We start from the raw sequence: 25,649 nt of genomic DNA, 5'->3' as shown, positions 1-25,649 counted from the left end.
ACATTATTATAATTTTTATCACTCATTCTCTTTGGTGAAGAGATTTGTTAATGAATAAAATAAGCATCCTATGTTCAAAGAAGAATCATTGTAGGAGTGAATTTAGCTAATCCCAGAGGCATTGAGATTAAATTACCTTCATTGTATAGACTGAGTCTGTCTGCTTATTAGGAAAATTATGTTTGGCCAAAGGGAAGCCAGGTCAGATATCATCTGATTGGTACAATTTTTCCAATGTCTCCTTATATTGTTTGGCTCTGCAGAAAGATTTGTCATGACATCACAGTGCCTTATGAACCTGCCTCTGCTTGCATCCTTCCTTTCATCAACCCAGTCTCTCAGGATTTCTGCACTGGCCAGAAAAGGTCACTGTTTATCATTGCTCAGTACTGGTGCTAACTTAACCAGAGTGTCTTGAAATGTTTCACTTTCTAGCTTCTAAAAGCAGTTTCCCTGCTAAATTTGCTTGAAGAATTCCTGTGATTATAACAGCATGCTTTGGAATTTGGGACATAGTTCTGTTCCTGTGAAACAATTAAAGGTATTAAAGAGAAATACGCTTTATCTATGAGACTGGCTGCAATCTCACAAGCAATCCAGCCTGTGTTTTCTCTATGTGACACATTTTGTGTAGTAGAGACAAGGGTAAACTGGATGACAAACATTTGTTCTGAAGAATATTATGAATATATTTCATCTTGTTATTAAATAAAGACTTATTAAATAAGATTATTAAATAAGATAAAAATCTTATTAAATAAGATTACATGTTTAATGGTGTGTCAGACATTTGTCCCATACTTGTGAATAAGTGCATATTTTTCTGACATCTAAAGGCTTGTTTTATCTGAAAAGGTAAAAGAATTTTTGAATATTACTTTATTACTATTTATTCTTACATTTTCAATACATTTAAATCATTGTTCAAACCACATCAATAGTATCTGCATTTTAATCTGTATGTTTTATGCAATATTAATGATAAACATGCATATATATTTTTAAAGAAGTTTCCTATATATTAATGTATTTTTACATATCCTTATAAATATTTTATATAGGCCTATATATTCATATATATATATATATATACGTATTCCTAAATATACACAATGCTGAGAACCAGAAATATAAAATAGTAAGAAATAAATAATACCAATAATTAACTGTAATATCTATGACCTGATGTATTGCCCACAATGAAAATAAAAGAAATATGGCTGCAAACACAACTCACAGACACTCTGTTGTTTGCTAGTAGCAGGAGGGAGAGAAGGTATTGAAATCAGGGTGCTACAGTGTAGAGCTTTATGGTTTGCATAAGGTAAATCCTAGAGAAAATTTGATATATTGTGGTCAGTTTGGGGAATGAAAGGCAATGGTATACTATGAGATTTAGAAAGAAAGTCCCTTAAAAGTTCCATTCTGCACTCAGAAATAGTTTAAAAGGAAAGCCCAAAGTAATAATAATAATACAAGAAATTTTTAAATGACATAAATATTTCCCACTGTTATACACAAGTTAACAACCTCCATGTTGTAATTAATCTCTCTGACTTACGCATTCATCCCTGTCAATTGAAAACTAGATAAGAACAGATACTGCACTTGATCTTAGCCAAAAAGTTTTTACGAACAAAGCTCATCTAGTCCTGTATTCTATGGTGCCAAACATGTTTCCTCCATGGTCATTTTAAACTGATACACATTACAAATAAAAGTAATTGTAACAAGAAAGGACCTTGGTAGATATGGTCATGTGATTATTTTCTATCATTAAATTTAGAAGTTTGAAAATAGCATTAGATTCATAAAATATAGGAAATCAAAAAACCATGTCGCAATATAAAAAGTACTCATACATTTGAGATATATTACAGGAATCTGTGATTTGAAAGTGTATAGAAGTTCTGACTAAATATAGATATTTCATGTAAAATTATTAAAAGTGATTATAAGCAAAATCATAAATAAACATTTATTTTAAATTTTGAATATAAAATACTATATACACTTATATTATATACAATTATGTATAAGACATAATTATATAAATATATACCAGTGTATAAATTTTAGTAGGAATGAAGAGACTTGGTAAATATCTTATAGAAAGATTTCTATCAGCTCATTGCATACAGTAATACTAATATTTAATCTATCAACTCTTCTGTATTAAGTTTATACTTTCATTTCTTTTTTATCAATAGATTCTGTTAACACTAAATCAGCATGAAAAACCACTCTGTGGTCACTGAGTTTGTGCTCTTGGGCATATCTGACGACCCCGAACTTCAGGTTGTGATTTTTATCTTTTTATTCATAGCTTACGTATTAAGTGTGTGTGGAAACCTAACTATCATCATCCTCACCTTGCTAGACTCTCAGTTAAAGACCCCTATGTACTTTTTCCTCCAGAATTTCTCCTTTCTAGAAATTATGTTCACCAGTGTTTCCATCCCAAGGTTTTTGGGGTCAATAATTACTCAAGTCAAGACCATTTCCTACAACAACTGTTTGGCTCAGCTATTTTTCTTCATCTCCATGGGAGTGTCTGAGTTCTTTCTTCTAACTGCCATGTCCTATGACCGCTATGTCGCCATCTGCAAGCCGCTGCACTACACTGTCATCATGAGCCAGAAAGTTTGCACCCTTCTTGTCCTCACCTCATGGCTGGCAGGATTTCTGACCATTTTTCCACCATTAATGTTGGTCCTCAAGTTAGATTTCTGTGCTTCAAATGTCATTGACCACTTTTCTTGTGACTATTTCCCCATTTTACAACTCTCCTGCTCAGATACAAGGAGTTTAGAGATGATTGGCTTTTACTTTGCTTTTATCACTCTGCTGTTCACACTGGCACTAGTGATCTTGTCATATATCTGTATCATCAGCACCATTCTCAGGTTCCCCTCGGCCAGTCAGAGGAAGAAGGCTTTCTCCACCTGTTCCTCTCACATGATTGTCATCTCCATCTCTTATGGCAGCTGCATTTTCATGTATGTCAAACCTTCTGCAAATGAAAGGGCCTCCCTGACCAAGGGGGTGGCTGTTCTCAATACTTCAATTGCTCCCATGTTGAACCCTTTTATTTACACATTGAGAAATCAGCAAGTAAAACAAGCCTTCAAGGATTTCATTAATAAAGTTGTACTTTATAGAAGCAAATGAGGGTAAATGCTAACAGGAGCAGGTATTGTAATGACATAAAGACAAAATGAAGTTTATTGTTCTCTCTCATACTGTTCTTATCTGTCAGCTGCCTATGCTGCTGAGCACATTGATGCTGGCTTACTATTAATCTGAATGATGTTACAGTGTGACTTCTTTTAGACATGTGTCTGCTAAGGGCAGTGATTTTTGGTTCTGGTATCTGTTTGCTCCTTTCTTGCTTTGCTTGGCTCTAGGGTTCATTTTTGAGACAATAGTCAGTACATAGACCAGAGGGGTCTGCAACACCCAGTTCTCTTGTATTCTTCAGAGCAGGTGAACTCATGACCCAGAGTTGTATATTGCACAATTCTGGGTAGAAATTCTCCATTTTCTGGAGAAAACATAGTAGTGTGTTGATTCTTAATAATAAAGTTATTCTACACTCTTTTAGTTATAGGACTCACTACTATCTTGATAATCTTTTCTGATACTAATATAAAACTACAATAATATTTTATGAAATGAATAATTTAAAGAAATCTCTCTGATATTTCCACTTACACGATGTTTGTATTTTTCTACTTAGAAATCATTAGAAGTTCATAATATCATTTATTATCTAGTTATTCTGGAACCATTGTAGCCAATGCTTTATGTTGTCTATGTTGATCTGTATTTGCTCTTAGACTATATAAAAGTATCATAATTAGTCTGACCAAATCCAGAAAACTGATGAGAATTTCCTCAAAAATACAAGTGTTTTTATAAAGCACTTATTCTATGTATCTTTCAACCGAGTGTGTGTTATTTCATATCTTACTTAATCTTCGTAGTCCCTGGAAATTTCTCCATGGTGTTTTTTAATAAATATACATGAGTTTATTGATGTTCAGGAAGGTTGAGTAACAAGACATTAAATCGGTGACTACAATTTATCCAGGATTAAAGAAAGATATAACATAATTTTCAGATATAAAGTAATTTCCATTATGATAGACCAATTTTAAAATGAAACAAAATACAGTGTTTTCTCTATTTTTATATTTCTTATGGCTTGTACTGAGCATTTCTAGTATTTTTATTAAGTTTTTCAGTAATAATAACTTCTTTGAGTGTTTCTATTAAGGTATATACTAATCTGTCATTTCAACGGGCACATCAATAGCAATCAATTAAAATAAGGAACTTATAAACTGTTATTGCTGGGGAGTAGCAGCTTGAACAGGAAACATGAAAAGTGAGTGGTAGGGAAAAAATGCTTTTTAAAGAAAAAAATCTAAAAGGAATGGAGATGCTGATTTTTGGGTACAGTATAGAAACTTCCTAAGTCAAAAACTACAGAGGACTCTTAGGTATTAATTCAGATTGTGGATTTTTGTTGTCTCAATCTCCAGAAATAATTTCTGTGGCAAAATACATCTGTATTGTCATTATAGGCTTATTATTATTTACCTCCTAATCCCATTGTCCACTGTCTCTAATGTTCTGAGCTCTAATTTTAATACAAATGTAATTTAAGCTTTAGATTCCTTATATTTGTATAGATTTTCTTTATGGCAATTTTAATGCTTTAAATTACTCCCTTAAGCAGACTGTAGAGAGAGTAGATAAAATATTTGTAGAAATATGCCAAACAATTTTAAAAAGTCTTCTGTTTGATTTTTTTCTTTGTTTTTCATTTTTGCTCATTTCCTTTTTTGTCCAAAGAATTATAACCGCTTTTAATAACTAAGAAAACTAAGACAAAACATTTACAGTAACTAAAAACTAGTTCAGAGAAAAAGAGAATAGATGCCTTTTAGAAATTTTTGTTTCTTCAGGGATACCCCACTCAGGATGATCTTTTCTAGTTCCCACCATTTTCTGGCAAATTTCATAATTTCCTTGTTTTTAGATGCTGAGTAGTATTCCATTGTGTAAATGTACCACAATTTCTGTATCCATTCATACTCTAAGGGACATCTGGGTTGTTTCCAGATTCTGGCTGTTAATAATAAAGCTGCTACAAACATGGCTGAACAAATGTCCTTGTTGTATACTTGAGCATATTTTGGATCTATGCCTAGGAGTGGTATAGCAGGATCGTGACGTAGCACTATTCCTATTTGTCTGACAAAGCACCAGATTGATTTCCAAAGTGATTGTACAAGTTTACATTCCCAACAGCAATGGACGAGGGTTCCCCTTTCTCCACATCTGCTCCAGCATGTGTTGTCACTTGACTCTTTGGTCTTAGCCATTCTTTTTTTTATATTTTTATTATTTTTAAATAATTGTATAATTCACTTGTATTCCAGCTGTAGCCCTCTCCCTCTTTCCCTCCCAGTCCTCCCCTCCTCCCTTCTCTTCTCCCTGCCCCCTTCTCAGTCCACTGAGAGGGGGTGTCCTCCTCTGCTTCTATCTGGCCCTAGTTTATCAGGTATCTTCAGGATGGTCTTAGCCATTCTAATGGATGTAAGGTGAAACATCAGGGTTGTTTTGATTTGCATTTCCCTGATGACTAAGGACTTTGAACATTTCTTTACTTGTTTCTCTGATATTCCTCTATTGAGAATTCTCTGTTTAGCTCTGTACCCCAATTTTTCATTGGGTTACTTGATTTGTTGCTTTTGAACTTCATGAAACATATGAAATATACTCATTTATAAGTGGATATTAGACATAAAATATAGGATAAACATACTAAAATCTGTACACCTAAAGAAGCTAAGCAAGAAGGAGGACCCTGGGTAAGATGATCGATCCTCACTCAGAAAGGCAAATGGGACAGACATCAGGAGAAGGAGAAAACAGGGAACAGGACAGGAGCCTACCACAGAGGGCCTTTGAAAGACTACACAGCATAGTATCAAAGCAGATGCTGAGACTCATAGCCAACATTTGGGCAGAATGTAGGGAATCTTATGAAAGAGGGGGGAGATGAAAGACCTGGAGGGGACAGGAGCTCCATAAGAAGAGCAACAGAAACAAAAATCTGGGCCCAGGGGTCTTTTCTGAGACTGATACTCCAACCAAGGACCATGCATGGTGATAACCTAGAACCCCTGCACAGATGTAGCCCATAGCAGCTCAGTGTCCAAGTGGGTTTTCTAGTAAGGGAATCAGGGGCTGTCTCTGACATGAACTCAGTGGCTGGGTCTTTGATCACCTCCCCCTGAGTTGGAGGGGTGCTGCCTTACTAAGAGGAAGACAATACAGCCACTCCTGATGAAACCTGATAGGCTAGGGTCAGAGGGAAGGGAAAGAAGACCTCACTTATCTGGGGACTAGGGAAGAGCCATAAAGGGAGAAGACAGAGGGATGGCTGTATTGGAAGGGGACTAGAGAGGGGGCTACAGCTGGGATACAAAGTGAAAAAATTATAATAAATAAAAAATAAAATAATTTTAAAAAAGAAATGTTGGTATCTCTTAGTAGGATAACTGGCATTAGCTAATATTCATTATTCTGAGCATTCTGACTGTTAGTAAAACTATGGAAAGTAAAGAAATCTCATACAGAAGGCAATGGAAGACTTGGACTTCAACACTGACTCCTTAGTTGAGAGTTCAAAATTTAATAAAACAGCCTACAGACTGGGAAAAGATCTTCACCAACCCTATATCTGAAAGAGGGGTAATATCCAGAATATATAAAGAATTTAAGAAGTTAAACTCAAAAAATCAAGTAATCCAATTAAAAAATGGGATACAGAGCTAAACAGAGAATTCTCTGTAGAGGAATATCAAATGGCAGAGAAACACTTAAAGAAATGCTCAACATCATTAGCCATCAGGGAAATGCAAATCAAAACAACCCTGAGATTTCACCTTACACCCATCAGAATGGCTAAGATCAAAAACTAAACCTTTATCTGACAGAGGACTCATATCCAATATATATAAAGAACTAAACAAGCTGAAAAGCAACAAACCAAGTAATCCACTTAAAAAATGGGGAACAGAGCTAAACAGAGAATTCTCTGTAGAGGAATATCGAATGGCAGAGAAGCACTTAAAGAAATGCTCAACCTCATTAGCCATTAGGGAAATGCAAATCAAAACAACCCTGAGATTTCACCTTACACCCATCAGAATGGCCAAGATGAAAAACTCAAGGGACAACACATGCTGGAGAGGTTGTGGAGAAAGGGGAACCCTTCTTCACTGCTGGTGGGAATGTAAACTTGTACAACCACTCTGGAAAGCAATCTTGCACTTTCTCAGACAACTAGGAATAGCGCTTCCTCAAGATCCAGCCATACCACTCCTAGGCATATACCCAAAAGAGGCTCAAGTACACAAAAAGGACATTTGCTCAACCATGCTTATAGCAAGTTTATTTTTAAAAGCCAGAAGCTGGAAACAACCCAGATGCCCCTCAACTGAAGAATGGATGCAGAAACTGTGGTACATCTATACAATGGAGTATTACTCAGCAATGAAAAATAAGGAAATCATGAAATTTGCAGGCAAATGGTGGGAACTAGAAAAGATCATCCTGAGTCAAGTATTCCAGAATCAGAAAGACACACATGGTGTATATTCACTCCTAAGTGGATATTAGACATATAATATAGGATAAACATACTAAGCTCTTTACACCTAAGAAGCTAAGCAAGAAGGAGGTCCCGGGTAAGATGCTCAGTCCTCACTCAGAAAGACACATGGGACAGACGTTGTAAGAAAAAGAAAACAGGAAACAGGACCAGAGCCTACCACAGAGGGCCTCTACCCAGCAGGGTGTCAAAGCAGATGCTGAGACTCAAAACCAAACTTTGGGCAGAGTGCAGAGAATCCTATGGAAGAAGGGGAAATAGTGGGGTGTGGAGGGTACAGGAGCTCCACATGGAGAGTAAGAGAACCAAAATATCTGGGCACAGGGGTCTTTTCTGAGACCCAACTAAGAACCATGCATGCAGATAACCTAGAACCCCTGCTCAGATGTAGCCCATGGTAGCTCAGTATCCAAGCGGGTTCCCTAGTAAGGAGAACAGACTATCTCTGACATGAACTCAGTGGTGGGCTCTTTAACCAACCTCCCCTAAAGCAAGAGCAGCCTTGCCACACCACCAAGGAAGACAATGGACCTAGTCCTGATGAGAGCTGTTAAGCTAAGGTCCGATGGAGAGGGGGAAGGACTTCCCCTATCAGTGGACTTGGAGAGGAGAATAGGAGGAGATGAGGGAGGAAGGTTGGGATTGGGAGGGAATAGGAGGCAACAGCTGGTAGAGAGCAGCCTCTGACACTAGCAATGATGCTTTGCTGGGCTTGCAGACAGGAGCCCAACTTGACTGTCACCTAGGAGGTCCTAGCCACCAGAGGATAGACAGGTGCTGGGACTTCCAGCCAAGCATGGGGCAGAGCTCCATGGGTCTTGTGGAGGTGTTGGGGGAAAGATGAAATGACCTGTAGGGGGTAGGAAACTCACAAGAAGACCAACAGAGACAACTAACCCAGTCCCATGAGGGTTTACAGAGACTGAGACATCAACTGGAGGTGCATGCATGGTCTGGGCCTTGGCCCCCTGCACATACGTGGCCGATGGATGGCTTGGCCTTCACATGAGGCACCTGGTGAGTGGGGGTGGTGGCTGTTTGTAACATGGACTCTATTACCTGCTCTTGGATCACTTCCCCCAGGCAGAGCTGCCTTGCCTGGCCCCAGGTGATAAAGATATGATCAGTCCTGATGTCACTTGATGTGCTGGGAAGGGTTGATACAGGAAGAGTGGAGCTCTCCTTTTCTGGGGGAAAAGGAAGAGGGGAAGGGATAAAGAGGTGAAGGGGAAAACTGGGAACAGAGGAGGGATGGGGCACCCTTGGGATGTAAAGTAAATACATGGGAATTTTTAACAAGGTTCAGTTCAGCTGGATTCCAACAGCAGCTAAGATGGCTCAATTCTTCTGTGGCTCTCCTTTTCTCTCTTTTGCTTCTGGAAATATGGCCTCAGGTGTGATTGTCTCTGATGGTGTTGATGATCACCATCATATGATGGTGATCAAAATGTCAGATCAGAGGAAGTGAGAAAGTGTCAGAAGGACCCACCAAGTTCACATGGCACACCTGTTTTGTCAAGATGCTGCTGGACCAGGGCCACATGCACACACACACACACACACACACACACACACACACAAGAAATAAGACAAAAGGAGCTAGTATTAATGTTCTGGGCAACTGATGATACAGCTGTTTTTTTAACCAGACTTCAGCAAAGAATGAAGCAAGTTTATTTCTCCCAAGCCAACTTTTTTTAATTTAATTTTATTTTATTAATAACACTTTATTCACTTTGTACCGCCCCCATAAGCCCCTCTCCCTCTCTCCTGCCCTCCCAATCCCACCCTCCCTCTCCCTTCTTCAAGCATGCCCCTCCCCAAGTCCACTGATAGGGGAGGTCCTCTCCTTCCTTCTGATCTTAGTCTATCAGATCTCATCAGGAGTGGCTGCATTGTCATCTTCTGTGGCCTGGTAAGGCTGCTCCCCACTCAGGGGGAGGTGATCAAAGAGCAGACCAATCAAATTATGTCAGAGGCAGTTCCTCTTTCCATTACTATGTAACCCACTTGGACACTAAACTGCCATGGGCTACATCTGTGCAGGGGTTCTAGGTTATCTCCATGCCTGGTACTTGGTTGGAGTATGAGTCTCTGGGAAGACCCCTGTGTTCAAATTTTCTTGTTCTGTTGCTCTCCTTGTGGGGTTCCTGTCCTCTCCAGCTCTTACTATTTCTCACTTCTTACATAAGATTCCCTGCACTCTGCCCAACAGTTGGCCATAAGTCTCAGCGTCTGCTTTGATAGTCTGCAGGGCAGAGCCTTTCAGAGGCTTTCTGGGGCAGGTTCCTAGGTTGTTTCCTGTTTTCTTCTTCTTCTGATGTCCATCTTCTTTGCCTTTCAGGATGGTGATTGAGCGTTTTAGTCAGGGTCCTCTCTCTTGATTAGTTTCTTTAGATGTACAGATTTTAGTAGGTTTATCCTATGTTATACGTCTATATAAGTGAGTATATACCGTGTGTGTCTTTCTGCTTCTGGGACAGCTCACTCAGCATGATCCTTTCCAGGTCCCACCATTTACCTGCAAATTTCATGATTTCCTTGTTTTTCATTGCACAGTAATACTCCATTGTGTGGATCAAAGACCTCAACATAAAACCAGACACATTAAATCAGTTAGAAGAAAAAGTGAGGAAAACCCTAGAAGCCAAGCCAACTTTTATATGCTCCAAGCGAATACAGAGCTAACATGACAACAGTATTTTGGGGAACTTATGAAGCAAGTTTGCTCCTTGCACAAGGAACAAAACATCAAAAACCAGTCAACTATAAGTGAGCAAAATAATGTCTTACTTCCTTAAAAAAAACAAGCACTTAGGACTGGAACAAAGGTCCTTTACATGTAGGAGCTGCAAGCTTAGTTCAAAATGGAATCAGCATTGTCATGGCTCTCCACATCTCCACGTTCTTTATTTTATAAAACAGGACTATGCGTGTCTTAGTTTGATTTGGCGAGATAGAGGATACAAAATGATAATATGCCAGCTCGAAAGATGCCCTCAAGAAGAAACTGACAGGAATCAAGCATGAATTACAAAGAAGCGAGGGGAAGGTCAAAAGAGCATCAGTGCACCCTTGCAGAGAAACTAGACAACTGTCATCTTTTCAGAGGGCCAGTCTTTCAATCTTTTCCAGCCCCCATCTGAAGTACAAAGGAGTCCCAGAGTTGTTCTTGTGTTTTGCAGGCTGCCTCTTCCTGACATAGCAGAGGAGATGAAGGGATCCAGGCAGATGGAGGATTGAATCCGATTGCCAAATGTCTCTCCCACTCCCTGGATCATCTACCTATCTCCATCAACTACTTTTGGTTTTTGTCCTCTATAATTCAACAGACCAGAATACTCTCAGGTACCAAGTTTGCAGGCGGATATGAGTGGTTGTATCTTTTTAAAAGTTCCTCAACTCTCTTTTGGTACCGCCCCCATACTCCCGCCTTCTCAGTTCAATAGTGACACTGATTGTCTAGTTCTCTGTAGAAATGACCCCTCCCTGACCTACTGGTTGGTCTCCCTTTTCTTGACGAATAATATAAATAGGACCATTTAAGGAAGCTTTGACTTAAAAAATACAATAAAAAGTTTAGTTAAAATTTTGAACATTTATACTAACTAGAAAAGCAATGCTTTCAATAAATCATAGATGCTATGAACAACCTTTACTGAGGAAGCAATCTCTTCCAAGGCCTCACTCACAGTTTTACTCACAAACTGTATATATTCTTTCACAGAAAGAATTCATCAGTAGCAAAAAAGAAATAAGCATTATTATTATGTAACTATAAAATTACCATAAAATATAAGTAGAGACTCATACTCCAACCAAGGACTATCTGTGGAGATAACCTAGAACCCTGACAATGCAGCCACTTCTGATGAGAACTGATAGACTAAGATCAGAAAGAAGGAGAGGAGAACCTCCCCTATCAGTGGACTTGGGGAGGGGCATGCATGCAGAAAGGGGGGAGGGTGGGACCGGGAGGGGAGGAGGGAGGGGCTTATGGGGGGATACAAAATGAATAAAGTGTAATTAATAAAAGTTAAATAAAAAATTAAAATATATATATGTAAGTAGAAAAGTAGATATGGATAAACATGAATCAAGGCTAAATTGAAATGCAATTTTTCATTACAGAATAGTAATAATATATAGTTTTAAATATGAGTTCTCAATATCACTAAATTGTAGGAGCTTCAGGCTTGAGATTATGGCTAAGCCCTATCTATCTAATGAGAAGGTGCCTATATATTCAGGATGTTCTGAGAAACTCATGTTTTCAATAAAAAACAAAATTATTATAAAAGAGATGTTATTGGAGCACAAATGAATTTAAACAAAGGAGAAATTTTAAAGAAAAATGAAGAAAATGCCTTAAAATTCATGTTCTGTGAAGTTTTCTTTGTTTTATATTTGCTTAATATAGAAAATTGGCCCTAGTATGTAATCATTTTTAAAGTAAGACGTAAAACAAAGATATAGCTGAGAAAATCCCAGGCTAGCGTGGAGCAAGAATCAGAGAACAAGTCCCAATGGCAACGTGTGAAAAGCAGATTCAGCATGCACCAGATAAGAGCCACAAACCAACTAAACAACTAAACAACAGCGACGGGTGTCTAATGAAGAAAGTACACTTGCAGCTGCACTAGAGTGTGCTGAAATGTTCTTCAAAAATTCACAGCTTAGTGAAGGAATCAACACAGTCAATTCAGACAGTCAATTCAGCACAGTCTGAACGTGGTGAACTGTGAAGAATGAGTATAAAAGCTTGTGGCGTGTGTTCTTACCACCATGAAAATAAGAAGAGACGAGGGTATCATTATAATGTGCTACTCACAATGTTACAGTGCATATACAGTGCATATACAATGTGTACACATGCATTCTGTGTTTGGATTCATACATAATTCACTAAACTTTCATAAATATTTTCAGAAACACTCCCAGTAACAAAAAGAGAACTACCAGTGGGTAATAATTATGTACTACATTAATGCACTATTATGTGCTATCCAGACTTCCAAATGCAACAATCAAACTTGTCGTTGGAAGTTTGTCATAAGACGAAACAAGAGTGTGTGTAGGGGAGGGGTCTGGTAATGGCCATGTGGAAAAGGCCAATATAAATTAGTAATAGAGGTTGTACCTTGTATACAAGGTACAAGAACAATGCTAAGGATCACTATTCAGCAGGGAAATACCACTCTCATTTGTGTGCCAGAACTGTTGCTCTTACACACTCTCATGCAATTAAGCATTTTAATTCTGTTTATATAACACACGGTCTCTTACATTGGACACTGTCCCCAAATAAAAGCAGCTCAGTGGTCAGGGAACATTTTTGCTTTTGAAATACATTTATGTTGAGCTCTCTAACCCATTTTTAATTGGATTATTTGATTTGTTGCTGTTTAACTTCTTAAGTTCTTTATACATACTGGATATATATATATCTGCCCTCTGTCAGATATAGGGTTGGTGAAGATCCTTTTCCAGTCTGTAGGCTGTCATTTTGTTCTGACGACAGTGTCCTTTGCTTTACAGAAACTTTTCAGTTTCATGAGGTCCCATTTATTATTGATTGTTGATCTTAGAGCCTGTGCTGTTGGTGCTCTGTTCAGGAAGTTGTCTCCTGTGCCAATGAGTTCAAGGCTCTTCTCCACTTTTTCTCCTAAAAGGCTTAGTATGTCTGGTTTTATATTGAGTTCTTTGATGCATTTGGACTTTAGTTTTGTGCAGGGTAATAAGTATGGATCTATTTGCATTTTTCTACATGTAGACATCCAGTTAGATCAGCACCATTTGTTAAAGATGCTATCTTTTTTCCATTGTATAATTTTGGCATCTTTGTCAAAAATCAGGTGTCCATAAGTTTGTGGGTTTATTTCTGGGTCTTCTATCTCATTCCATTGTTTTTCCAGGTTAGGTGCCCTACAAGCTTCTTGGGGATCTCCAGTCTCCACTACCCATCTGGGATTACAGATGTGCAGTCTCCGCTGCCCATCTGGGATTACAGGTGTGCGGTCTCCACTGCCCGTCTGGGATTACAGATGTGCGGTTCTTTCTAATCTTCTGCATGGGTTCTGGTGATTCAACTGATTTCCTCTGACTTGTGTCACAAAGTCGTTTGATTGCTGAGCCATCTCTTCAGTCTCCCAGATTCTTATAAGAGTAATACTTATTCTGATGACTATGAAGTAAAATAAGTAGAAAAGGAGCAGGGATTTAGATGGTACATATGTAATCTAACACAAATTTTGCGTGGGACTCACATGCAGTAAGCAGGAAGTTTACATCTCGCGCCTTGCATTGCTGTGTGCACATCCTACCCCCAACTCTGGCCTGACCTTGTTATGGCAAAGATTCAGTGTTTCTGACTTCCAATAATGTAAGAGACTGAAAAGCTTTCAGCTTTTAAAAGGCTGATAAACAGCTAAAGACAAAGTAATCGTTTCTTTAAAAAAAAAAATGTTTCTTTCAGACTACAGATTTTAGTATGTTTATCCTATATTATATGGCTAAGCTACACAACAAGGAGGACCCTAGGAAAGAGGCTTAATGCTCATTCAGGAGGGCGAACAGGAGAGACATCAGAAGTAGGAGAAGACAGGGAACAGGATAGGAGTCTTCCACAGCGGGCTTCTGAAAGACTCTACTCAGCAGGGCATCAAAGCCGATGCTAAGACTCATAGTCAAACTTTGGGCAGAGTGCAGGAAACCTTATGGAAGAAGGGGGAGATAGAAAGACATAAAGGGTACAGGAGCTCCACAAGGAGACCAACAAAGTAAAAAAAGTTGGGTACAGTGGGTCCTGCAGAGACTGATAAATCAACCAAGGACCATGCCTAGAAAAGACCTAGACCCCCTGCTGATATGTAACCCATTGGCTGCTCAGTCTCCATGTGGGTTCCCTAGTAAGGGGAGCAGGGGCTGCCTCTGACATGGACTCAGTGGCCAGCTCTTTGTTCACCTCCTCCGGCTAAGCTTGCCTAACTAGGCCACAGAGGAAGATGATGCAACCAGTCCTGATGAGAGCTGATAGACTAGGGTCAGAGAGTAGGGGAGGAGGACCACCCCTATCAGTGAACTCAGTGAGAGACACAGGGGGAAAAAGAGGAAGGAAGGGTGGGACTGGGAGGAGATGAGGGAGGAGGCTATAGCTGGGATACAAAATGAATAAATTGTAAATCTATTCTACAGAAAAAGACAAGAGTGCAGTTTGAGGCACTAATAAAAACTGTCTTCTCATGATTAGTGATGAAATATTTTTATTAGTTGGTATTTTGTAGTTTAAAAATGTATTATTTTCACTATATCCAAGGAATAAATTGTTAAAGGCATCTCTTTCCTTGTGACGTAGAGCCACGCTTGCCAACATGCTTAGTTTCTTCATACTCTATAACACTAAAGAATTTTTCATTTGAGTCTCCCCCATCACATAGTTCTGTCTGAATATCTGTCATCATCGGATGCACAGGACCTCAAAGTAGCATTTTACTACCTTAAATGTATTTTTCTCACAGATGTTGTCACTCATATTCCAATAAACTGTACAGTATAAATTAAAGTTTTCATCATATAGACTACCTCATTTTTCATTAAATAAATGGTTAGTTGCTTTATCAAAATATAAAACACTTATTTTCTTTAATTGTGCAACATTTATTATTTCAGTTACTAAATAATAAATACAACATATTTTATTGTCTTGTCCATATATTTTATTGTCAAATCTTGAGAAACAAAATTTGTGAAAAAAATAATGCAATTCACTAACCAGAATTTCACATAAATAAAACATTGGTGTTCTATAATATTTCTTATTAGAACGTTGAATAGATTGTTTACAACATTATAAAGACGAACATGTACAATACATATAAACATTGAAATTAAACATTAAAGTTTATAATGAGCATTAGATTATACTGTAAATGACTTTTTTTCATTGTGAACATAATGTGCACATTCTAATTGTTAGTATTTAACACAGCATTATAGCCTTTTATGTTATAATACCCTGATGCCGTACAAAACTAAGAATAAGCCACCAAATGTGTAGAAAATTACACTTGAAAACTATAATTAAATGTCAATTGTTTAAAGGTTCCAGGTTTTCAAGAAAGCACATTTCATAACTATTTTTATTACTCATGAATTATTAGATAAGAATAAAAAGTGAAGTAATTGTAATTAGTGGGAGTAAGTATTTAGTAGATTACACACTGTGGGCTCTCTGGGATACAAAACTGAATACATTCTCAAGGGAGATCCACTAGTGAACAGGTTAGAGGTTACTGAAATTTTGAAGGAAAGATGTGAGAATTCCCCCCATGGTCGAAAGACAAGAGCTATGGCCTTGATTTGTCTTGTTCCCAAAGGCTCAAATCTTTTGAGGTCAAAACAAAATGCGGTTGGAGTGTTTGTTACATAAGTACAGGCCGACAGACGCAGAGTCCCCGTTGAAGCGTCAGCAGTCTAATAGTGTTGTCACCTTCTTCCCTGTTCTCTCTTTAGTACTTGATGAACTGCTGCATAAGATCACAGAGGGCTGGAGCATATTCCCGTACCTCTGAGAGTTTTTAATATTGTTTCAAATATTTCTTCCTAGTCATCATAAAATAAAGATTAAATAAAGCCTGATTAACATGAGTTTTATGAGTATTTAGCAGACCAGCCATACATTTACAGTCTGTTCTTCAGAACAAAAATCTGCCTTTATAAAGTAAAGAAGGGACAATTTTCAGGACTTAATAAACTAAGTCTGAAGAATACCATGTCCTCCGGTGGTGTGTTTGAACAGCTGAGAGCTAACTAAGTAGGTGAAGATGAATGGGAACAGTCTCCGATGGATCGCAGGGTATCCTTGTGGGTGAATGAACCGATGCAACCAGTGCTCTTATACAGATCAAGAAAGTTGGGATGTAAATTATTTGTCCATGAAGTTTCATAAATACAAAAGTGTGATCAAATGGAAAACATACTGCAAGACAATTCAAGAGACAGAGCTGTTAAGACCTAAGGCAAGTAACAACCTTTCCAATTTATGTTTTAGAGAAAAAAATGAAAGCAAACAGTATGTCTCTCTTTAATCTCAAAAGGAAACTTTCTTATATAGCACATGCATTTTTGTAGACAGAATCAAGAGTTATACATGCTGATTGAATTATAAGTCAATCCAAAAGTATATATTCCCTATTTGTAAAATAAGATAATAACAAATTCTATCTTAATCAGATAATATATATAATTTTCTTTCATTGTCAACAGTTATTCCAGAATATTGGTGTTAAAATAAATTTAATTATTTAAATGTGGATAATAGCTTCTAAATATTTCATCATTGGCTGACTTTTTATATATAAAATAGCTGTCCTTTTATAGGTAAGGAGCTGTACTTACCTTTCAGCAGCACTAAAAAAAATTTGAATTTTCAGCAGAAAGTCCACTCTAATGTGTGCATTTATTTAAAAAGAATAATTTATGTTTTGTATTGCTTAAACAAATGTTAGTACTGTTTCTCCTATTTACACATGAAACAAAAATTACTGAGTTTATATTCCATCCTCTAATGATATGACTTACCATACAAATATTTCCTAACATCTCATGTTATACTTACACTAATAAGCTGCATTCATAAATATGTTCTAAAACAATGCAATGATGATAGTTCATATCTAATCATCTTGAGCTATTGAAGATATTTAGAACTTTATTGGTTAGATTGACACTAGTAATGAGTCATATCTTTCAATTCCTTTATAATTTTTTTAACTTTGTTTTATTTTTTATTAATTACCCTACATATCTTTAAAAGAAATAGAAGAGGAAGCTGCAACAGGAGGAGAAAGACAGAGGATATGAATCACACAGAGATTACAGAATTCATCCTCTTGGGCCTTTCTGATGATCCTGACCTTCAGATTGTGATTTTCCTCTTTTTATTAATCACATATATATTAAGTGTCACTGGAAACCTGACTATCATTGTTTTGACCTTTGTAGACTCATATCTACAAACACCGATGTATTTCTTCCTCCGGAATTTTGCTTTCTTGGAAGTCTCATTTACAAGCGTATGTATCCCTAGATTTCTGGGGTCTATTGTCACCCGGAATAAGACAATTTCCTATAACAACTGTGCTGCTCAGCTCTTTTTCTTTATCTTTATGGGGGTGTGTGAATTTTACATTCTAACTGCCATGTCCTATGACCGCTATGTTGCCATCTGCAAGCCCCTTCACTACACAACCATAATGAGCAGGAAGCTCTGCACCCTGTTTGTGCTGTGTGCTTGGCTGGGTGGTTTTCTGACTGTTTTCCCACCACTTATGCTTCTGCTACAGCAGGATTACTGTGCTTCCAATGTCATTGATCATTTTGCATGTGACTTTTTCCCCCTCTTACAACTGTCTTGCTCAGATACATTGTTTCTAGAGGTGATTGGTTTCTATGTTGCTCTGGTCACTCTATTGTTCACTTTAGCGTTGGTGATTTTATCTTACATGTACATTATTAGGACTATTTTAAGAATTCCATCCACCAGCCAGAGGAAAAAGGCTTTCTCCACCTGTTCCTCTCATATGATTGTCATCTCCCTCTCTTATGGAAGCTGCATATTTATGTATGCCAATCCCTCTGCAAAAGAAAAGGCCTCATTGACCAAAGGAGTGGCGATTCTCAATACCTCCGTTGTCCCCATGTTAAACCCATTCATTTACACCCTAAGGAACCAGCAAGTGAAGCAAGCATTCAAAAGTGCAGTACACAAACTAATATTTTCTGTAAGCAAATGAGAAGTATGTTAAAAAAATCAAACTCTATATTAAGATATAATTAATTACAATCTCAAAATTATTAAATATCTGCATTAAGTATCCTTGTTCTCTGATAGTTTTTTTGTGTGCTACATAATAGCAAACTTTATAGTTTCACAGACTATTTCTTTTCTTTCTACAGTCAAGTATATCTAATACATTGGGTTTCTTTTGAAATCTTTAATAAATGTTGACAGCCTAGGAAAACCCAAACCACCAAATCCCCGCACTGAGAGGAAAATCAATCACAAAGGTCCACCCTAGCCTAGGAGCTCTTTGAAATTCTTAGATGCCAGGAAAGGAAGGGCTGGTTCTTCTCAGGGCATAGACCTGGGTTAGTAGTCATACTTCAGTGGAAGGCAGCACAAACTCTCCTTGATGGTGAGAAAGAAACAAACACACATAGTTGGGTGAGAAGGAAGTGGACAGCTCTGGGAAGAATTGTGCAAAGGAGGACTGAATGTGATCAAAATATGTTGCACAAAATCTCCAAATAACTGATAAAAATAATAAAATGTATTTCTCCTATAGAAATTTCTGGAAATGTTATGTATTTTTAAGAAATACTCTATGGGAGGAAATCATATAACAGTTTTAATTATGTTTATATATCCATAAACTACATATATGTATATATATTTGTAAATATGTTCTGTCATCAAATACATCAGGAATAAAGCTGCAAATTATATTTTTGTACATTTTCAAGATAAGTTGATGTTTGATAACATTTTATGACTCTGTATGTTCTGTATCCTCCCTCCTCATAAGCGACATGCTCTATCACACTGCATTTTAAAAGCAAAATTACACTTGATAAATATTGAAAGGTGCCACACTTGTTTTCTCTGTAAATTAAATGAGTTATTTATTTACAACACAAAAGTTAATTTGAAAATACCTTCTAATCATTTCAACTATGTGGGCATCAATTCAAGAACACATCCTCTGCCTGGAGATGTCTGTTGCCGATTAATAGTTATACTGTGAGAGAGTTTGGTCACAAAGGAGGGCATTGCATACAGCCCTGATGAGACCTGATAAGCTAGTGTCAGATGGAAGGGGATGAGGGCCTCCCCTATCAGTAGACTTGGAGAGGGGCATGGGAGGAGATGAGGGAAGGAAAGTGGGATTAGGAGGGAATGAGGGAGAAGGCTACAACTGAGACACAAAGTAAACAAACTGTAATTAATATAAAAAATAAAAAATAAAAAGTAAATAATTAAATATTTAAATACAAAAAAGTTATGAATTTCTTTTTTAAAGCATGATGCTAACTATTAACATCTCACAACAGTAAACCTTTCGAGAAATTCTGGGTAAACCTCTGGCATGATTTCCAAGCTCATAAACACAGCAACTATTTGCAATACAAGGGAACATCCTAAATCAGGATTACAACAGCCAGAGCAGGATGGAATGGACTCCTTTGGCCTCCATGTCTGACTTGTGACATTCTATAGCAATAAAACAAGTACAATGCTGAGGAAACTTGAAGGTCAAAGTCTCTGTGGCCTTCTACCCAAGAGGTTTGCCCCAAACCAAGACCACTGCAGCAGGCTAATGGTGATCTGGACCACAACGTGAGTTTGTGAAGGAATCACGATTTCCATGTGCCAGAGTATTATATTTTGGATATGAAATGTCCCCTATAGACTCAAGTGTTTGCATGCTTGGCCCATCTGATGTTACTGTTTTGGAAGGCTGTGAGACATTTAGGAAATGGGTGTTCCTGGAGGAAAAAGATCACTGGGGGCAGACCGGCAGACCTTATACATTATTGATCAACCTCAGTTCTAGACCAAGTTATATCTGATTCCTGAATACTGATGTACACTTCATGCCCTTGAGCTCATACCCCTCATACCACTGTTACCAGAGCCCTGAGCTAATCCTCCACTCTTTCTTCCCTGTCGTGATGAGTACTCCCTTAAGCCATGAGACAGAATAAATTCTTCTTATGTTTTACTGTTTCTTTAAGGTGTTCTGTCACAATGAACAAAAGTATCAAAAATTAGAATCAAGAAGATCCAAGCAGTACAGATGGGACCTGATAGGCTAGGTTCAGACAATAGGGGAGGAGGACCTCCCCCATCAGTGGACTAGGAGAGACAGGTAGGAGAGAAAGAGGGAGGGTGGATGAGATCAGGAGGAAATGAGGGAGGGGGCTACAACTGGAATACAGAGTGACTAAATTGTAAAAAAAAATTAATTAAAATAAAGAAACAGTTGAGAAACAATGAAAACATGTAGGTTCTCAGCAATGCCCATTTCAAAATACATTTAAGTCATACAAGAAATTAAAACAGGTTACTGTGGATGGGTTGGTGTTTTCCTCCCTTTGTAAGGAGACTAGTCCAGTTAGAGGGTGTCCTCTTCAGTCTCTATGGCCTCTGCTACTAGGCGTTTCTGCTTGAACCCCCTCATATCCTCCCAGGATCCCACCCTGACTTAGGACTCCAGCTTGTCACAAAGATGTCTCCACCCCCAGTTTCTCTTTTCTCAACAGACCTTCTGTCTTCACTCTCACTCTCTCCCCAAGTCTGATCTCCACCCTCTTAATATTCTGCACGCCCTCTCCTACCTTGCTCCCTCTCTTAAACTACGACCTCTGTCTATTCTGTCTCCCCTTCTGAGTGAGAGCTCCTCCCTTGGCTCCTCTTTGTTTTTATCTTCTGTGGGTCTATGCGTTGTAGTGTGCTTACCCTGTACTATATGACTAAAACCCTCTAATAAGTGACTACATACCACGTGTGCCTGTCTTAGTCTGGGTTACCTCTCTCAGGGTGATCTTTACTAGTTCCATCATTTTGCCTACAAATTTCATGATCTTTGTTTTTAATAGCTGAGTAATATTCCATTGTGTAAATGTCCCATAGTTTCTTTATCCATTCTTCAGTTGAAGAACACCTAGGTTGTTTTCAGATTCTGGCTATTGTGAATAAAGCTACTATGAACATATTTGAGCAAGTATGCTTGTTGAATGGTGAAGCATCTTTTGGGTATATACCAAGGAATGCTATAACTTGGTCTTGAGGTAAAGTTAGTTCCAATTTTCTGATAATTGATTTCCAAAGTGGTTGTACAAGCTTAGGTTACCACCAGCAATGGAGGAGTGTTGCCCTTTCTCCACACCCTCGCTAGCATGTGCTGTCAATTGAGATTTTGATCTTAGCCATTCTGACAGGTGTGAGATGGAACCTCAGAGTCATTCTGATTTGCATTTCCCTGATGACTAAGTAAGTTGAGTGTTTCTTTAAGTGCTTCTCGGCCATTTGAGATTCCTCTGTTGAAAATTCTCTGTTCAGTTCTGTGTCCCATTTTTAATTGGGTTATTTTGTTTATTGGTGTTTGAGTTCTTGACTTCTTTATATATATTTTAGATATTAACCCTTTGTTGGATATAGTGTTGGTGAAGATCATTTCCCAATCTGTAGACTGTCATTTCGTTCTATTGACAATGTCCTTTGCCTTACAGAAACTTTTCTGTTTCATGAGGTCCCATTTATTAATTGTTGATCTTAGATCCTGAGCTGTTGGTGTTCTGTTCAAGAAGTTGTCTCCTGTGCCAATGAGTTTGAGGCTCTTCCTCACTTTCTCTTCTAAAAGATTTAATGTATCTGGTGTTGTATGGAGGCCTTTGATCCACTTTGATTTGAATTTTGTTCAGGGACTTAAATATGGAACTATTTGCATTTTTCTACATGTGGACATACATTCAGAGTAGCACCATTTGTTGAAGAGGCTGTCTTTTTTCTATTGTATGCTTTTGACTCCTTTGTCAAAAATCAAGTGTCCATAGGTTTGTGGGTTTATTTCTAGGTCTTCTCTTAGATTCCATTAATCAACCAGCCTATTTCTATGCCAGTACCATGCAGTTTTTATTACTATTGCTTTGTAATATAGCTTGAAGTCAGGGATGGCGATACCTCCAGAATTCCTTTTATTATATAAGATTGTTTTAGCTATTCTGACCCACCCTCAAGTAGAGTGACAACCCTGACACTGTGAAAGATGTTCAGCTAAGCTTGCAGACAGGAGCCTATCGTCTTCCTCTGAAAGACTCTACCCAGAGATGCCTCAAAACAGATGCTGAGACACACAGCAAAACATTGAGTGATGTGTAGGGAGTCTTGTGGAAAAGTGGAAGGAAAGATAAAAGGACCTAGAGGTGACAGTAACTCAAGAAGACCAACTGAGACAAATAAGCAGAGCCCAGAGGGGCCTGCTGAGATTGAAACATCAGCCAAGGACCATGTTTGAACTGGATGTAGGCTCCCTAGAAAGATGTTGCAGATGGGCAGCTTAGGCTTCATGTGGGTCCTCTAGTAAAGGATGTGGGGACTGCATCAGACAAGAAACCACTTCCTATATTTTTTATCTTTTCCCCCTGGAGGGACTGCCTTGTCATGCCGCAGGGGAAGAGGACATGCTAACTCCTGATGCAACTTGATAAACTAGGGTGGACTGGAAGGGGAGTTCCTCTTTTCTAAGGAATAGGTGAGGGGAGAGTGGGGAAGGAGGAAGAGTAGAACTGAGAAAGGAAGAAGATTGGGGCTACAATCAGAAAGTAAATTGAATAAAGAACAAATTAATTTTTAAAACTTAAGAAGAAAAGAAATCAAAATAACATCTCATTGAGGCACAGCAAAAAGACTTTCCTGGGTTACGAAACTTCAAAGGATATAAGCATGGCAACTGCCATGAAGACAGATCCAGAAGAAAAGTGTGAGCTCATATACCGAAAAGGATAAATAAATAAAGATCAGGGCTGGAGAGTTTGCTGTTAAGAGCATACACTGCTTATCCAGAGGACATGAGTTCCGTTCTGTGTTCCCAGGTGAAGACTCCACCTGTAACTGCAGCTCCAGGAAACCCAACGTCTCTGGCCTCTGCAGGCCCCCACAATCACATGCATGTATACACTTCAGACATTCACATTATCAAAAATGAAGTAAAATATTTTAAAGCAAAATATAATTCTGTTACATATTGTTCGTATCTTTGCCTCATGTACTCTGAAATTTTTGCGTATGTCCTGTCAGTATTAAACAAAAGGAGCACGTTGGTGAGTCATCTGTGTCTTAATGATGTCTCTCCATGGCACTATTTGTTTACTCAATTCTCTTGGGCATTGAAACAGATAAAGTAAGTCCAAGTCCAGGTCCATTTTGACAGCATACTCAGGTAGCAGTCTTCCTTATTTTTGATTATTCAAACCATACTTTGCAACACAAAATAACATTCTCTTTGGCCTAAAAAGAAGTTCTTATTTTATGGGTGTGAGTTGCAGTGCTGCAAAATCTTCACCTAAAACCCTCGTGTAAATGCAGAGGAAAATGTCTTATTAAGTTTTTTTGTGCTGTGTGAAGAAAAGCAAATGGAAGAGGTCTTCCATCAACACAGGCTTTCCTATGTTTGTCCATGGAAGAAAGGGAAATAATGTCTCCATTGTAATCTGATAAATTGTTTCAAAGATTTTAGAATAACAGAAATTAAACATACCCTGAGTCAAATACTACTAGTCTCTAAGCAAAAGAAATATAATCTGGAAAAACAAACTTAAATCATGTTGTTTGTCAGTTAAAAATGAAATAAAAATTTACTGAGCCAACTTTTAGGTACTGAAATTATGACTTTTTAAGAAAGTAGGATTTCAGACTTCGGTTTCAAGATGAACCCAGAAGTAAGTTTGCTATTTTCATATATTATAAAATAATCCAATTCATTTAAGCAATTACAATATTATCTGTGCAAAACATGTACATAATATAAAAACTGAATGAGCTTTTATGGAGGTACATAAAGGATGAAAAGAATGAGATAGTGTAATTGTAAAAAAAACTAAATATCATTTTTTCTCTCATATGCAGAATGTGGATGGAGGGGATAAGTGTGTGTGAGTATGAGTGTGTGTGTGTGTGTGTGTGTGTGTGTGTGTGTGTGTGTGTGTTGAAAGCAGAGGGGATAGGAAGGGTTCCAAGGAGAAGAAAAGAGAAGAGATGACGAAGCAGGTTCTTACTCTTCTTCTTCTTATATTGCAAGATACAATGATGTATATGCAAGAAAATGTCATAATGAAACCAATTATACTGTATGACAAGTAAAAATAGCTTAAAATATTTTATATGCATTTCTGTGTATTTATAGCCTTCTTAGCAATGGAAACTGAATAAATGTTATCACTTAAGACACTATTAATTAGACCCCACAGCAGAAAGCCAACAATAAGTACTGGGTTGTTCTCCCACACTCCCCATGTTTGATGTTATACTCTTATAGAAATAGCGTATTTTCCATTATTTGAAAATTATCTGAAAGACACTATTTCTTTCAAAGACTATCTACTTCCCTGTAATGTTACTTTGACCATCTACTTGTTCATTTGTATTGCACTACAGTGTATAAATTTGAATTATATATTTTGTGAAGTAAATGTTTCTAGTTAATGGCATTATTTTTAAAGGCTTTCATTTCTTGTCTTCTGATCCCTCTAATCTTTGTATTATAAAAGAAAATTTAATCACACAGGGAGAAGAATATTATTATCCAAAGACTCTGAAGTATAAAATATAAAAGAACGTCTAAACACGTCCCTGAGTAAGCAGGTTGCTTCTCCAGTGAGATAGTCATCAGAGCCATTTGCTGATGAATGGGTAAAAGTTTCCTAAACCACAGTGCACTTAGTTTTACAAAATGTAAATTTAATAGTAGGACTAAGTTACCTCCATAAGCTTTTAAACTGTGTGGTTAGTCTATACCATGTTCTAGACTCATTTCTACAATGTTGAGGAAAGAGAAGATCAATTACACTATTTTACATGTTTCATTAGGCAATTTAATAATATTTAATTAATTATAGATCTAAATATTTTTAAAGCATTAGGAAAAATGGTTTAGTGTTACCATTAGAATTTTTAATCCACATTTATAGCTCTAAAGTATTTTTCAGTCAACTGATTGAAGAGTAGATGTTATTTGTCATTTAAATAAAAACTAAGGAAGGGTAATTTTTTGTTTATTTCATAAGACTATTCATCTTTACAAATGTTTTCTGAATACCATCCCCTATCTTCAGTATTTTTCTATGTATTTTTTATTATGGAGGAAAATATTTTGTTTATCTAAAGAGAAGAAGATCCACA

At 37.5% G+C, this 25,649-nt stretch overlaps 2 protein-coding genes across 2 annotated transcripts; both read left to right on the top strand.

Moving 5' to 3' along the window:
* The first annotated feature begins 2,232 nt into the window (after positions 1 to 2,232).
* On the top strand, positions 2,233 to 3,171 carry LOC129665590 (olfactory receptor 6C3-like). Its single transcript, XM_055592345.1, has one exon. It carries the CDS (start codon positions 2,233 to 2,235, stop codon positions 3,169 to 3,171), a length of 939 nt encoding a protein of 312 aa, XP_055448320.1.
* Positions 3,172 to 17,547: 14,376 nt separating this feature from the next.
* Positions 17,548 to 18,483, top strand: LOC129665620 (olfactory receptor 6C3). The gene has a single exon (XM_055592405.1). The coding sequence runs from the start codon at positions 17,548 to 17,550 to the stop codon at positions 18,481 to 18,483; it is 936 nt and encodes a 311-aa protein (XP_055448380.1).
* The last annotated feature ends 7,166 nt before the right edge of the window (positions 18,484 to 25,649 follow it).

This window comes from Psammomys obesus, unplaced genomic scaffold (assembly GCF_907164565.1).
Source record: "Psammomys obesus unplaced genomic scaffold, mPsaObe1.curated_primary_1811, whole genome shotgun sequence".
Lineage (NCBI taxonomy): Eukaryota > Metazoa > Chordata > Mammalia > Rodentia > Muridae > Psammomys > Psammomys obesus.
This window is presented reverse-complemented; position numbering and strand designations above follow the sequence as displayed.